Consider the following 17278-nt stretch of genomic DNA (forward strand, 5'->3'; position numbering starts at 1 on the left):
TTGTCCACTTTTTTTTCCCTTCAATTTAAAAGTCAAGGTCTAAATTTGATATTCATAATTTTTTTACAATAAGTATTGCCACGCAATACAGTGCTTTGAAAGTTAAATTCAAATTCATCTAAAAGTAAAACTTTCAATATAGAGACTAGTTTGGGGTAGAATTATTTAATTAGATGTTTATTTTTTACAAAATGCAATATGATTCAGACATGGAGGTAAAAGTGATCATTATTATTATCACTTAAATATACTACAAAAACACATTTATGAGGCACATGACTGGTCATTCTTATTGGTGTTATATGTGTTACATCCGAGAATAAGTGTGACATCTTCACACTTATGATACAAACAACAAAACAAGATCAGACCATGTAAGTAAAAACTATAAAGCAAATCTGTGACAGAACACACTGATTTTACAAGCACAGTATCATAATACAGGCTGCTCCACAGTTAACTTGTGAGCTCAGAAATTGTGGATTCATCGCAAATATAGTATTTCAGTCAGACATGTCCGATGTGAATTGTTTATCACAGCAGCAGAATGGTTTTTTTTTTCAACTTGAATACACTGCCAAATTGGGAGGCTGTTTATTTCGTATTTGACAATTTGCTGATGATATTTTACTATTTCACTCCGATTCCTTGTGATATAACAGGCTACCGACAAAACGGTACGCTAAACACTTGCTGATATCAAATATATCTTTATTTATTGTATTTCTTTACTGTTCCACTGAGGCAACACATTTGTCTTGCCTTGGAGAGATAAAACAGAGGACCTATGAACACACCAAACTTAGGGAAGAACATGGATACCTCAAAAGCACTACACATGTTCTGAAACACAGTGTTGTGTGCATAGGACGACGGGAAACAGCATCAGGACGGGGAGGTACGATATCACTGCAGGCACCACTACAGCCAACACATTACCCACTGCCTGTCTCTTTAGGGGCGACTCAGAGTGGATTTGGTTTCCATTTGTAGTGTGGGCAGGACTTTGCTGCATCGGCGACCTGACCACACCCCCAGGGCAGGCGAGCATTATGACGAAGAGGCAGGAGATGATGATAGAAACAGGCACCATAATGATAGCAATGTCTTATACTACACCTGTAAAACAAAGAAAATCACAACAGTTGGATAAAAGCTGTGTCCAACAATTTTAACACTGAGTTTATTCTTAAAATGAGAATACTGGAGGAACCATTTAACACCTAGTATCATATAAAATAAATATTTCTGAAGACCAAGGTTGATGTAGGACTGAGACTTACTTTGAATAGAACAGAATGAGTATTTTAACATTGGTCATTTTTTTTTTTAATGGTAGTTCAATACAAGGAAGGTTTTGCCCTGAGATTTTAATAATTTTCACATATTTTGCCACTCTTTGGTTTTATGCATTTCATCCAGTACTCCCACTTCCTACGCCTCAGGTACAGCACGGGTTTAATGACCGCCGCGTAGCGCTCAATGCACATACAGGCCAGCAGCAGGGGGCAGCCAATCAGGTTGAACATATTGAAGATGTCAATTGTATATTCTATTGGATGTGTTGCTTTGGAAGTGTCTGTAAAGATGGGTGAGTGGATGAAGACAGGGTTAGTACCGATCATTCAGCAGTCAGCAGTCACTGACTGCCATTTGGACGCCAACGAGCCCCGTCGGTAATCCAACAAAAAGTTAACAGTTTGTTCAAATTTTACTTTTTTTTTTTTTTTTGACAGTTCCTGTCTCACAATCCACTTCAAAAGGTTCGTCTTTTATGGTGCAGTTGCAGACCGAGCGCGGTTACTCGTTAAAAACGTGGCAGCACAACTGTATGAAAAAAAGTTCTGGACTCTTTGACATTGACAAAGACGTCAGCACTGACATTAGGGATCACAGTTCATCAAAAGGGTAAAATTTGTAAGACAAAGCTCACTTAATTTGTCAAGTCTGCCTGTTTAAATCCCTGAGGGTGTTTTTTTGTTTTTTTTTACTCTGTACTGTGCTTTGGTAGAAGTCCAACATGTTTGTGAATGTTATGTACCGTTCCCGGAAACAGTAACGATGGATGGCCATCGGTCCGTTTGGAAGAGACGAACTCAGCTGCTCAGGTGCAGTACGCATTACGTGGAAAAGCTAGCTGTACCAAAATCAGGAAGTTTACCGCGTTTGAGAATATAACGTGACTTCTTCCCGCTGCCTGTCACTCGAAAAACTTGTGTATGGTGGCAGATCTCGACACCTGCATCTGCTTCCTTCCAGGCAAGAATGACGAGTTTCCTCCACGTCTGCACCCGTCTGTATCCATTGGATTTTGCACACGTTGTTACTGTGTATGTAAGTGCAGCGAAGATAATGATGTAATCATATTCGGGTATGGAGCATTAGTTTTATGAAAATGCTGCCAGAGGAGCAGTGAGGAGGGAGGAGATTAATGCACGGGACAGATTAATCACACTGGTATCACGCCAAAGTGTGAAATACGCCCGCCCCCTCGGTGTCAGGCCCTCGAACGCAGCGTGAACGGTTCGCCTGTCGAGGCATGGAAAAACATGTGGTTTAGGAAAACAAAAACTGTGGTTAGGGTTAAGGGAAAAAAACGTGGGTGAGTTAGGAAAACAAAAGCACGTTGCTAGGGTTACGTACCAAAGCTTCATTGCTTTAAAGAAAACCACATCGCTTTTTCCCGACCAGCCGCCTGCCCAAACTCCTCACGAGGATTTTACCGCCTTTGTACTTCGACCGATCTTAGTTGACGAGCGTCTCCTTCTCACGCCAAGGCAATGGTTAGCATCACAAAGACATGCTGCCCTCTAGTGGACTGGCAGGTGTATTGCACACTTTGCCATGGTACCAGGCTGGATTAATGGTACCCAATTTGGTGGAACCCTCAAATTTTTTGAGTTAGGCCCCAAACAAGTATCTTGTCTACCATCTGAATAATTCTCTTTGTGGCAAATCTTTGACCAATATCCTCACCCGAATTATTACTGTCGACCCTTTGATCCATCTCTGCTTCATAAATCAGGCTGAATGGTAATACAGACAAGTAGGGAAGATCCATCATAACAAGATTCACTCCCAGGACCTGAAAGACAAAGGTTTGGACATAGGTTTAGGTTGCATTGTGTTGGACTTGGGCTCCTGCTAGTACAAAGCCAATATGTGTCAGCCCCCAGTCCTGCGTGTTCTTTAATGAGGCAACAGGAGAAGATGTCAGGCTTCAAGATATTTATTTAACAGCAGCAGAATAATCAGTTTACAGAGCTCTGGGTCCAGACTATGTTTCCCTGACCGCAACAGAGTATGTGTCAGTTCACGAAGTCTGACTGACTGTCTCTCCCTGACCCAGTCTTCTTATAGTACAGGAACCAAAAAGTCATGTATGGTGATGTGTCCTTTGTTGATTGGTCGAGGTGTAGGTCTTGCCTTGTGGGGACGTGTCGCTCAGGTCAGTAACTTATTCCTGTTTTATGACTCAGAAGAAATAAGAAAGACAGGAGGTGAAACTAATGGTCGTGCCATCAACCTTGTTATTATGCACAGCAGCATGCTGACCCCAACAGGATCGCTGACCCCAACAGGATCGCTGACCTCAGCAGTATCGCTGACCTCTACAGAAACAGCCTGTTGCATAGCCTGAGGATTAATAGTTGATTAATACGAGATTGTATGTAAGGAATATAATATGGCATACATATATAGTATTATTGTAAGCAAAGACTAGCATATAATAGCACAATTGTAAAAAGTCTTTTTTTACTCCCAGTGTTGTGTGTAGTGTTGTGAAGGAAATTATGTTAAAACATTATGCTGACAGCACATGCATCATTTCGTTGGCAGCTCAGACACTCAAGTTCTGCATGAAGCTAGAACATGAATCTTTCTTAATACCTGCAGGATAACCGAGCAGAAACGGCATTACATGAAGTGAAATCCCAGATGTTGAAAGCACGGTACCGACCTCTGATGCAGACAGTGATTTCCTCTCCCTCCCAAACATCCACAGCAGGGCAGCGTTCGCCACCACCCCTGTGATCAGGACGAGAATCTCTGCGATGAAATGTATTTGTTCCCACTCATTATTACGACACGCCTCCTTGCGAGCATCAGCATAATTGAGTTGGGACCTTGTACTGCTGGAAACGTTGGCAGGAGACGCTGCCATGCCGGCAATCTTTGATGGAGTCACTGCTATCTGAATTCTGCCATGACAAAGAGAGTCATTATCAATATTTGATTTCATCCTGTGTCACAGATGTTTTACTGTAACTGTAATAATTACATATTAGAAGGTCAAAATTTAGAAGGAGAGAAATTGTTACACCGATCCAAGTTGAACTTTTTTTTAGCGTTAGGCTGTAGAGCACAATGAAAACAATTAGTTTTGGATGTAGAAATAGTTTTGATCTTGAAAACTGAAGAATGGGAGCATGTGTGGAAATCACCTCGCAAAGTATATAAATAGGCAAAGAACATATCTAATATGTTGCCTATTTTGTTAATGAAACATGTTTAAACTCATTGCATAAGTCGTCTTATTCGACTCTTGCAAACAGGATAAAGGTTCTGTTAATCAGACGGTCTGAGTTTAGACTAACGTGAAACCCTCTGTGGTACAATGTTCTGCAGTCTCTGGTAAAGACTATTGGCTACGCTGTTCATTTTATGTGACTTTTGAGGAACACTGTTAAAGAAACTGGATCCTAACACAAAAAACTAACGAAGGGACTGTGGCTCCAAACATTACAGACGACTTCCATGAAGGGAGTTGCATCTAATCTTTTTTAAGTTTATAATGAGGACCAGCAGTTTTTGAAGGTTGTACTGTCCCTAAAATACCTCTCTTCTCCAGAAGAAGGGAAGTATTTTACTTCAGCACTTTTTTACTTGTCAGTTTTTCAACATATTTAATTTTTTATCACTTTCATTTTGACTCTTTTATTGTCTTTTGTTTATGCACTATTCAAAGCAGATCTCAGGGTATAAACTTTCACAGGTACGACTGAACAAGTGTTTGTGGTTGTAAGTCTGAGTTTTTACAATCCCTTATGACGATGAATCCATATATCCACCATATAAATAAATCCGCTATAAACCTATATAATTTTAATTTAACTTTTTAACCTACATATGTTGTATCATCGTCTACTCTGTAACCAGAGTACAACACTGGCAGACGAACCACTCTATCTTCATCATGTGTCAGTGTCACTCTGCAGGCAAATGAGGTCATCGCTTCATTTTCAACTGTCACGACACGGAGATGAATTGGCTTCATCGTACTTTGTATTTTCCATCCCTTTCATCGTCCTCTTCCTCATCATTTATGGCCATTTATTTCTTCCTCCTCTGTCAGAAATAGTGCAAACTAAAAACACCAGCTGAACTGTGGAACTAAACAAAACTCTTTTTATTCAGATTTATTCAGTCTTATTGTTATACAAGAAAATAATTACAGTAAAGTACCTAAGACTGTCCAGTCCAAGTCATTTAAAAAAATGAAAGTGCATATTTATGAGTATTTCTAATAAAGTTCTTCTGTTAAAAATAAAAAGCCTGACAGTAATGGGGCCTTGAAGTTTATGATTTAAATGCATTTACATGGTTCAAAGGGACAACAAAGGTTAAAAAGTTTTACCATCTCACTGCTTGAACTTTACAGTCAGTTCGGTGCAGTTTGTAGTGACGAAGCAGCCGTCCCACAGAGTATCTGACTTCCCAAGGCTTGTTATAATCTTGGTTACGTCACGTAAGATGTTTTCTTGAAATTAAAAATTGATTTTCTTTGACTAACAAGTCATTGTTTGAACCTATCTTCAGCTCAGACTTTAATACATTTGATATGTAAGGATTATTTGGCCCCCGAATGACTGTGCCCAAATATTTCACCACTTAAACTGCCAACCATAAAACAGGCTTTTTGTTATAATTAATTATGTAACACAAACAGACACAGACAGAAACAAAATATTGCATTTAGTTAACAGTTTTCTGAGAAAGAAAGGATGGATTGAAAATGATCACTGTGTCATTAAATCCATACAAACAGCACAAAACTGGCTTCATTTCGCGGTTGCAGCAACAGCAGCATTTTAATCACAGTGTACTCTCTACCCATAAATCCCTGCAGTTAGTCTGTGTTCCCCACTCAGTGTGGGGAAATAAATACCAGAATGTACTGCATTAACAAAAGCTGCTTTCATTACGTCACACGTGGCTCTGGTCAAAAAGAAGTGAGATTTCACACGTTAAGTCCAAAAATATATATCTGTCAGTTTATTTAGGTGTAGATTAGATTAGCTGGACCTCAGGAAGGCTGATAGGGATCCTTTTTTATAAACAATAAACTATTAAAAACATTTACATTTCTGAGAGCTGCCTAAAAAAGTCTGTCATTGCAGGTTTTTCTTTCATGAACTGAATTAGTGCACGCTAAATTACAACTCTCCGTGTCCCTTTGTTGAGCAGCGACATGAAGTTTTCTTCAAAGATCTGGCGGTTAAAAGAAAGCAGGATTTTCTCCGAAGACCTCTTGCAGGAAGTGCAGCAGCAGTTCAATGAGAATCAAGGAAAAAAGGTGTTCACTTCCTGTGGAGTCCAAACTGCAGGAGAAGTTCATGAAGCATGCGGTAAAAGAGGGAGCTTCTACACTGGCCGCATGTCCATTTCTACGCTTTTCTTTCATTTTCTGCTTTGGAACATGGCGTTTGCAGACGTCTGGGGGAGTAATCGGGGACAAGAGAGAGTAAAAAGACTTCATGTGTCTCCAAAACGTGCCTGTGACGTTTTCTCCCTGTGTGTTCTTTCAGCGTCTTCAGCAGGAACGGCGTCGCGCTCTGGAAATGAGGAAGGTGACAGACGTAGCTACTGCCATGGCCTCTGAGTTGCCGGGTTGGGGTTGGGATAGATGGGCGCCGGTGTTGGGTGGTGGTAGGCGGGCACGGCTGTGTTGGGGTTGGGAGGGTACGTCGGGGTGGGGTACTGCGCCATGGTGTGCGGCTGGCTGTGGGCGCTGGTGTGGGCGGGTGAGGCGGTGGCAGCAGAGGAGTGCGGAAGGTGGAGGTAGAGAGGGGCGGATGGAGCGGAGGGGGCGGAGGGCGCCGTCGGTGTCGGCACCCTCTGGAGGACGACATGCGGGTACAGCTGAGACTCGGAGCGGTAGAGTCCGGGCAGGGACGCCTTCAGCAAACTCTCCTGACTCCTGAACGAGAGAGAGACGCCATCAGTGGATACAAACAAAACAAATCCTGTGAAATGTGTCAAAGTGTATTCAAAGTGGCGTCACGTCAAACCATCAAGTCCATAGATCAGCCCGCTACAGCGCACTGTGTCAGAGTCAAGGTTTTAGGAGTTAGGACGTTTTTAGGTTCAGGAAAACAAAAGCACATGGTGAGGGTGAGGGAAAGGTTTCCTCAAATAAATCCGTGTTGCTTTCTCACGGACTCAAACTCTGGTCTACTGGGTTTGAACAATCCGACCGACCCCAATCTGGACTTTAGCACTTTTGTACTCCGTCACATGAACACCCAGTCAAATATACGTGCACCCGAGGAGAGGAAAAACGTAACACTTGCTGCGTTCAAATGGAACTCGTGAGCTCGTGGTTACAACATGGGAAGTCGTGTGCACCGTATGCTTTGCGTTCGAGCGGTTAAGTTGCAAAAACATCGTTGCTGGGCAACGGCACATTAGACAACGTCTAGAAACCAGATAAAAAAAACTTACATAAAAACCTGTTCAACTGAGGGTGTGTTACTCTGAGCTCTCGGTTTCAAAACTCCAATGTGAGTCTTTTAGTTTTGTTTCTATTTATCTTCATATCTTACGACATCATGTATTTCTTGAAGTTGTTGGAACCTAGAAAAGCGTTGAACAGCATTTCTCATGACTACTTGCATGACACAGCACAGGTGTGTTCAATTTGGTGTCATTATGAGAATTATCATGTTGCCCAGATGAAGGTCTGGAGCCTCAAACCTTAATAATTACTGTTTTCCTACAAGCTAAGTTCTGGAGAACTTTTCAGCTTTGCGGTGGAGTCTTGTTCTTTTTCGATGACATCTACTTCCTGTGCGTTTTGTAATACAAAGTACATTCCTGGATCATGGATTAGGTTCCCAACAGATGTGAGCGCTGCCAGTTTACCTGTGGTATCCTCTGTTCTCATATCCAGTGAGGCCTCCTGTCAAGTAGAGAGGACTGTCGGGAGCCAGGCGGGGGTTCATCCTCTGGGACAGGTGGAAGATCTTGGGTGGAGGGAAAGCTTCCCACTCGCCCTCCTCTCTCTCCAGCCAACACTCGCTGCGACGGGCCGAGCGCTTCTCTCTGCGTCTGAGAAGAAGAGAACATTTTCCAGCACAAGACTTCAAGGAGCAACCAAAGCCTCTGACTCCGCTGCGTCCGGTCCTACCTGCTCCGTCCCTCTTTCTTGACGCGGTCCCGGCTGGATCGCTCCTGCAGACAGCAGATGAGGAAGGACAGGGACATGGCGAGGATGACGATGCCACTTATGACTGAAGCCAACACAGCCACTCTCAGTCCACGGTCCTCCGGCCTGGGGATGGCTGTTGGGATGAAAAAAGAGACACACCTTCAATCACAGGTAACACTTTAATCTCTGAATAAGCTTGTCTGCATCTTGTAAAAGATTCTGAAAAAGCAACCATTTGTGATGATTTTATTTCCAGCTCCTTTCTAATTCCCAGAGCTTCCTCTCTAACTGCTGTTTTGCAGACATGTTGAGAAGCTTTCTGAAGTCGGTTCGAGTTCGGCCCGCTTTCTTCTCTCAAGTCAGAAAGACGTTAATTCCACACGTCACGTTGTTAAGAGGAAACGTTAGAAATGTTCCCCGAGCTGTGCAATTTCACTAACGCTCCTTTACACGCAAGCCGCAACCAGATTTCACGCATAAGCAGGCGTGAATGGCAAGAACTAGTTCATGTCACTGCAATGGAGAAGTAGTTCTTACTGAACGTAGGGGAAAATCTCAACTTTAAAAGTTTATCTTTTTATATATTACAGTCGATATTGCACAAACCTTCACAGACAGGCAGGTAGTTGCTCCACTGCGCTTTGCCTTTCCGGACATTGCAGTAGATTTTGTCGCTGCCCACTAGCTGGTATCCCTCTCGGCACCAGAAGGCCAACACGCTGCCAATCGACACGCCTGTGCCAGCCTCCACGTAGAAGGAACCCCGGCGTGGCGGCAGGACGGGGATACAGGACAGACCTGATGAGGGGGGGGGGGGACAAAACTCACATCAAACACCTTGCGATTGAAAACTGAAGACATAATCGAGTAGTGAATTCATGGGAGCTAATAGTTATAGTTATAATATGTAGAAATATACACTTATTTGCTCGGGTGATGTGATCGATACCACTCTCGTATCTGTACAGCAAATATGAAGCTCGAGAAAAGAATCGGTTAGCTTCGCATAAAGACGCGAAACAGAAGGAAACACCAAAGAGGATCAATAAAGATCATTGATTAAAAATTCAAAAAAAAAATTGAAAACAAGTCATTTTTTATGGGGAGTCACTGGTTGCTTGACAAGCTCAACATGTCAAAGGCCTCAGAGGCTGTTTGAAATCAGTCCATATTTACCATATAGTGCACTGATTTTACCCTCTGACACTCACACGTAATCTAAATTTATAAAACAAATTTTGTCTTTGCTTCTGACACCAGTCATTGTAATCAGATTTCTGAGGAGCTGTTGGGTGACTCTGATGTGATCTGATGTCTGGTAGATTTAACCATTTCCAGCAGTTAAACTCCATTGTTCCATCTCTTTTGAAGTCTCCCCACCTCCTTTATCTCTGTCTCAGCCTTTCCTTTTTTCTCGTTGTTCTTTCTTTTCTCTGATACTTTTTTGTCCAGAGTGTCTGTTATCTTTACTGGGAGACTGAGATTAGCATTTACACTGTTAGATAGACAAAGAGAGGGAAGGACAGAGGGAGAGGCAGAAAGCCCTATTTTTATCTTCCTTATGCTACAATACACAAATAACTCTGAGAGGTCCTGTGATACAGCAGCTATTGTTAGATTGTGCTGCTGGGATGTTTGAGCCTCTCAGGGAATCTCGTATGGAAAAAAAAAAAAACAGCATCCCTGAGTGCACAAAATGTACCTCACATTTGGTCTTCCTCAAATGGAAAGTAAGTTTTGATTTTTTTTTCTTCTACACTGTTGCACAAAATGACAGTATGATATCTGCAGGGTCATTGATTGGTACTGATGATACAGCAATTATCTGGTGAGATGCTGGGATTTCTGAGCTTTAAAACTTCACTGACTCATGCTTTGCTATTGCCTTAATGTTGCACTTAAAGTTACGTTAAATACTTGCAGTGTGCATTAATACAAAATCACAGCTGTGAAAAATAACAGCTAATTCAACTACGAGATCATATTGAATATTCAGTCCTATTCAGCAAGGATACTGACGAGAGCATTGTGACAGAATGAATTACAGGATGAAGTGCAATGTATGTTGTTTAATAAGATGTATCTTCACTTGAATCTCAAACTATGCCACACTTCGGGGGCAATCAAGAAGTTCTGAGACTGTTCCCGTTGTGCACAAACAGAACGCAGCACAGTAATCTGCACGGAGCAGGGGAAGCTATAACTCTCAGGAGAAAGTGTTCCAAGTTACGTGACTTTATCAACATCAGCACCTGTGTTTACGCTTGGTTTTGTGATCGCTGCTATGCGTGATTTCACCATGAGCCTGAAATGTGGGAAAAGAGCGCACATCAAATTTTGTGTCAAACTTTTGGGGAAAAGAAAGAGGTTGCATCAAGCCAAATCCATAGAGTAAGGGTAGTGGTTGTGTTGTTGAGGGGCAGAAATATTCCTGAGTGGGCACAATGTCACCTTGGAGAACCAAAGTGCTTTAGTGCCACAGTTCAGGTCATTTGGCCTGAATGTTTTCCCTCAGAACATCCCAGTAGAGCTTGGTGCTAACAGCCTGACCCTGTGGGAGGAATTCACGGTGCGAGTGTCAAAGAAAACCCTCCTTGTTGTGATCCTTTTACGTTCGGCCCCTCTAAAACGTGAATGCCACTCAAAACCTCACATCCAGCTCATTGCTTGATTTCAGTCTTTCACAAAACCTGTATATATTATTCAGTATGAATGGTTTCTTCCCAGATGTGCAAGCTACCCGTGCCATGTTCACTAATGCATCCCTATACCTTTATGGATGCTGGCTTTTGAACTGTGCACTGATATCAAGCTGGATGGTCCCTCTCCCCTTTTACCCAAAGGATGGCTGTCCATGATTTCCAGAAATCGTTACAAATTTTGATTTGTCAGACCACAGGACAGTTTTCCACTTCGCCTCAGTCCATTTTAAATGGCCCACAGAAGGCGTCAGTGTTTCTGGATCATGTTTATATCTGGTTTCTTCTTTGCATGGTCGAGTTTTAACCTGCATTTGTGGACGCAGCGAATAGTTTTCAGAAGTGTTCTAGAGATGGCAAGTGTGTCAGCAAATAGATGACAATTTACCCGAGCCAACAGACAGTTGACAGTGCAGCATATATTGTGGGTCGTCTTTCCGGCTGCTGGCACCACATCTACAATCTTTTTAGCTGTGTTTTCATAACAACTCCTGAGGGAAATATTATAACTATTCGTTGCCAACTTTGTCCACGTCGTGCTACAACAGAGTTACAGAGTTAATAATGTTTTGTGGGTTTGTTACTAGAGACACATTTGCTCTATGCACAGTAATATTTTCCAACGGTAATATAAACAAAAAAAATATTGTGCAGCTTTAAAGCTGTGAAAAGACATAAACAGAGGAGGGAAACTGCAGCAGTGGTGGGTTTGCAAATATGTCATTTTAATGAGTAATGGCCAGAAGGGCGCGTGATGCTGCGGTATGCTTTGCTGTGTCAGTATTAGTGTAATGTTTGCGTGTGTGTGTGTGAGAGAGAGAGAGAGAGAGAGAGAGAGAGAGAGAGAGAGAAAGAGAGAGGGACATGTCATCCTAGTATAAGACCCTGTGAACATGCAAGCTGCTCTCTGCTGATTAGGAGTGACAGATGGGAGGATTTCTGCAGCGGTAGACAGTGAGGGAGAAGATCCCGTGATCCTGTGTGAAGATGACAGCATCCCCTCCCTCACACACACACACACACACACACACACACACACACACACACACACACACACACATCAAGGCACGCATAGTGGACACGTGGGTAATGGGTACAGTGCAGGGAAACAAGGACAAGCTGACTTTTTTTTTTTACAAGGGGAAACTAAAAGCCATTTTGTTTCTCCCAAGGGATCTTTTACTGATGCTATCACTGAGTGTGCATGTAGGTGGACCGTATATATACCACCTTAGCCAAAAGCTGAAAATAACACTGAAGCCTCATACAGTATCTCATCATGAGATACAGTTGTTCAAGTGGCCAATATCAGCATAAGATTCAAAATGTATCAATAATTTTTTCCACGAATTATAACCTGTGCAGGCCATATTTAGATGATATCGTTTACTTGAATCACCGTCACTTCACGCCTTTGCACAAACCTATTAGTTCAAGTAAAGATGCTGGCAAATCCAAATTCAAACTTCAGAAATATCATATGGGAATTGAAAGATGTCTTCATCCATGTTTTTGCTTGAGTCTGTGGCAGGCGAAACTCAGGCCTGAATGTTCTTTTATTTCTTTCAATATTACTGTATTATTTTCCAGTGGTCTAAAATAGCTACTTACATAGATACTTGGCATAGCAGAGCGTGCATAATGTATACAACACTAAAACATAGAGTAAAGATCTTGACAGTATCCGTTTAAATAATTCATTGGGTCTGCTTTACGGTCATGAAATCCAGCACATCTTCACCTAATGGTAGGAGCTTATGTTTAAAACTGCAAAAAGAAGAAAATACTAAATAAAATGAAATGTAATGTGCAACTTCGCTCAGACAGTTGCTGTTGGAAAATATTATAATTTATGTTTGACAGAAGCGGAGAAAGAATAATAGGCAGTTAAATTAGTATTTGAATTCAATTAATATTACAGTATTTGATTAAAATTATTGTTCAAAAAGCAAGCAGACAGACTGTTTACGCTGCCTGTGAGAATGTTTGCCGAAAGAAAGATGAGAACAGCATAAGCATTCATTTTGTCGTATTTCTGGCCATGTAAAATTCCCACTACTGTTGTCTTTGGTTTTAACTAACTCCCGATTTAAATGTCTGGTTGTTGAAACTTTTCGAATGACAAGTCAGATCCACAATTGATTTTTCACTTTCATTGACATTGCCACAGGAGATATTTGGCCACAAAATGCCGTGCCTCTTAAAATCCAGTAGATGGCAGTAATGTTCAATAGTGACAAAACATAGACAATTCTACAAATACGATGACTCTATATCACAATTTACATTCATTGGTACCAGGAATCCTTTGGGATTCATCTGTACTCAAACAGCAAGCAGTCGGACTGAAGCACTCGGGGACAGAGTTTCATGGGAAAAGAACCAGAACGGATACAACAGCTTGGCACAAGCTTATTTTGTCACCATACTAATTTTGGAAATAGATCCATGACATGAATTGTGGGTGCACTTTCAGATTTGTATACTATAGAAGAGTTTATATACATGATTTTTTAAATTTATATTACAGTATATCAGATTGCGAGCCAGCTAACAAACCCTTGTGAAAACCCTGTTAGTATATTAGCTAACATCTGTCTTTCCTTGTACGCGTTGTGTTCTGCAAACTAACACTAAGTCACGGGACTTCTGACGTGCATCTCCTCGGCTTCCTCACACACACACACACACACACACACACAGACACACGCACTGTCGAATACAAAGCCATTACCTCTATAAAGGCAAATTAAATATTAAACATATCGGGGAACAGTGCATGATTTAAGACTGAGTTGAAGTGCTTTCTTTTTTCTTTGTGACGCTGAAGGAGCACCCACCTTCCTGAGGCGCAACACCCCGAGCACCAGCAAGAAAAACAAAAACTGAATTAATGGCAGAAATATTTTGTCATTGGTGTTTGTGCGGTGTAGATTTTTCTTTGCTCAAGTTTGGCTGGAAGTAAAGTTGAGTGTCATCATGTCTGTGATGTGTATAGTGTTCAGGTAGTGTGTGTTTTACACGGAGAGGAGACCGTGTTAGCGTGTGTGTGTTGACTCTGCGCTCTATTTGCTCAGTCCTGTTGGTTCAGACCCATTCAGAAAAGAAAAATTCCTCTGACATGGTTCTAAAGTGTGAGATGCCAATCAGAGCGTTTCGGCTGCCAACTGGGTACAAATACAACTCTGGTCCTCGAACCTGGCAACCCGGCTCTGCCATGCAAACATCCACACTGTATTCTTCTTTATCACCCTTCCCTCTCGTCCCTGTCGGGGAAGCACTCTGGAATAGTTTGTGATTAAATAAAGATTAGGCCCCCTGCATTAAAGATTCACATTCACACACAGAATGAGTGAACGGATCAAATGCGCTGAATGCACCCGTAACATGAACACAAGCACACACGGTGGATGAGGACTGCATGTCCCACCACACACGTGAGCTTTCATTGGGAAAGTTTGCAAGGACCTTTACTCACTCTATTTATCTTTTAGGTTCATCCACCTCAAATTTAAGATCACAGTCTAAACTGATCTTCATAGTGAGACCTCGCAAACGAGTAAACAAAAAGAAAAAAACTTTCATACAGTTGAAGGATAGATTAGACAATGAATAATCAAATCTCAAAGTTGAACATCAGCCCAAAAGAAAGACTCCTCCCAGCTTGGCTTGTTTTCCCTGAATAAACAATGCTTAAAAATAAACTTCATCTGAGTCAGACTTCACCAGACGCTTAAAGTCTGAGTTGAAACTAATGAAATATGACATTCCTGGCTGACGGCTGACTTGCATCATCTCATCTTTGTCTCCTTGTTTGCATTTTTTTTTCCTTTGCTTGTTGTTCCCTTTGCTCCAGCTGCTCTCTTATGTGATCTGACCTCAAACTATCCTGCCTCTCCATCCGCTCCAGCAGTGTATCTATTTCTGTGGCACCTCACTGATGCGCTGTATCACTAGTCATTACCTAATCCCCCCATGGCTCTCGCTCTGCTAGCGTAGTGTGTTCCAGCGCCAACACATCAGTGCATGTGTGTTTTCCTGAGCTATGCATTAGCGCTTGTGTCCAGTGCAGGCCAAAAAGTTTTTGAGGTTTTTTTTCAAACGTGAAGTGATCAGAGACATTTATGATGTTGATAAGGGGTTCTTCTTTTGGTGAAAGGTCCTTTTCTTCCAGTAAGTGTAATGTTAAAGCAGGAAATTGAAAGTACTTTTATGCTGACTGCGCAAAAACTTAAGACAGAAGCTGAAAGGTAGCAGCTTTAGCCGGATTTGACGAAGAGTAATCTGCCCAGTTAAACAGAGCAGGGACAGCAGGGCTTCACCGAATGAAGGGAATCGTTGCTTGTGACCTTCACTTGGAAAAACAACTTCTCGAGTTCAGTGCATGCCATTAAACAAAATAAAATTGAATGATTGGCCCAGAAAAACCAGCACACTAGAGCAGAAAGCCTTCATCAAAGTTACATGACGAAGACACAGGAGAGTTTGATTTCACTTTCTGTCCTCGCGTGTTCCACCGTGGTGCCTGTCAACATTGTTTCAAATGAAATGAGTCGACTGAAACTCATTCTTCTGAAAATGTAGAGGATGAAAATATACAGAGAAGGAAAACTACAATGTCACGAAAGAAAATCTGAAATGATAGTACAGGAGCATCTGATATGTAATTTTATTTTAAAAAGTAATTTCAGGTGAGGTCATTTGACTGGTGCAAGTTTTTCTTTCTACTGTGATGCATATTTCAAAGCAGTAGTTTGACATATTATTTGCTTCCCTGCAGTTATATGTCAAAGTACCACATCCATATCTGTAGGCTCTTGCTGCCTTCAAATGGTGTCGTGTTTACCGTGTTCACGATAGGAATCGATATAAAACCCCCCCTTCTTGTGGTACTCACGTCTTCGGACCTTGAAATTTTCTTTCAGAACAAGCTGAAGTCTACAGAAATGGCCGAGGCCATGACGGGAGTCCATGGAGCCGGAGGCTTTTTGGAGCCAACCTCTAGTGGCACCCGGTGGTATTGCAGCTGAAGGTACTTGCACATCGGCCTCATTTTTCAGATCCGGAAGTTACGTTCACTTTTCTATTCACTCTGTGCTTACTGCATTTTTAGCCTCTCTGGCTTCTGGCGCTCATGAGGTGTGCTTCTGCAGCTGGAAAGGAGAAACTTCTTGCCTGACTCTGTTCAAAGGTAACAAATTCCACCAGGCACCACCTCTCAAGCCCATTCATTGACGCATTATACCTTAATCAGTGTAGAAATTGAAGTGTGAAACATTGCGGTTTCATGGAGGTGCTGGTAGGTGGATTTTGTTACCTTCACACAGGTTTGCTGTTTCGCTGTCTCAAGTTTTTATGCTGAGCTTGGCTTATTGTTTGTGAAAGTTTTAGCCAACAGACTGTATTTTAACTCTTGCTAAGACAGGAAATATGTTTATTTCTCAAAATAATAATAATGCTTAGCTTGTAGTTTCACAATTTAGCCGGGTTTTTAGATGTGTGTTTGTCTTCGCTGCTTCTCTTTCACGCCCCCTGCCCTTTAGTTGTTCCCCTCCTGCTTCACCCATGAGAGCAGAGAGAAGGCTCATTTCAGACTCTCACTTGGTGACTTTGTTCAGCTAGTTTAAAGCTGTGGGAAGGTAATAATGAAGTTGAGTCACTGCCAACAGCCATTTTGGATTGACAGGCAGGAGACAGAGGGAAGTCTTTGTCTGAAGCTCGCCAAGCCTGCAGGGCTCCACAGTGATGATAATGTGTGTGTCGCTGACAGAAATACCCCTGGCTTTAAGTGTGTGTGTGTGTGTGTGTGTGTGTGTGTGTGTGTGTGTGTGTGTGTGTGTGTGTGTGTGTGTGTGTGTGTGTGTGTGTGTGTGTCCTGGCATGTACAGTACGTCCCCAAAGACATTATTTTCTCATTCTTTACTGCAGAAATCCAGACACTGCTTTCATTAAAGTTCAGATTTCAGAATATGATAATAATTTACTTGAAAAGCTTTGTGAATATTTTAGGTTGAGTGAAATCAGTGAAAGTTTGTGTTTCAACATACGAATGTTTTTTTTTTTTATATATATGAGATTCGTCAAATTGTTTGATATGCCAGTTTGAGATACATGCACGAAGGTGGATTTCTAGCTTTACATTCAATGC

The 17278-nt window shown here is 41.8% G+C and overlaps 1 protein-coding gene across 4 annotated transcripts in view; it reads right to left on the minus strand.

The window, feature by feature from the left end:
- Window positions 1–5395: 5395 nt before the first annotated feature.
- LOC138202507 (sushi domain-containing protein 3) overlaps window positions 5396–17278 on the minus strand; it is a 31314-nt gene continuing 19431 nt past the window's right edge. For all 4 annotated transcript variants that reach the window (XM_069156545.1, XM_069156546.1, XM_069156547.1 and 1 more), the window contains exons 3-6: window positions 9038–9229; window positions 8411–8564; window positions 8146–8331; window positions 5396–7201 (exon numbers count right to left, since the gene is read on the minus strand). In XM_069156545.1, coding sequence (XP_069012646.1) covers window positions 6865–7201; window positions 8146–8331; window positions 8411–8564; window positions 9038–9229 — 869 coding nt within the window. In that variant the 3' untranslated portion in view covers window positions 5396–6864. The remainder of the gene's footprint in view (window positions 7202–8145; window positions 8332–8410; window positions 8565–9037; window positions 9230–17278) is intronic.

The sequence above is a fragment of the Embiotoca jacksoni genome, unplaced genomic scaffold, assembly GCF_022577435.1.
Source record: "Embiotoca jacksoni isolate LCO1_2020_lvr unplaced genomic scaffold, fEmbJac1.0.p SCAF_21, whole genome shotgun sequence".
In the NCBI taxonomy this organism is placed as follows: Eukaryota; Metazoa; Chordata; class Actinopteri; family Embiotocidae; genus Embiotoca; species Embiotoca jacksoni.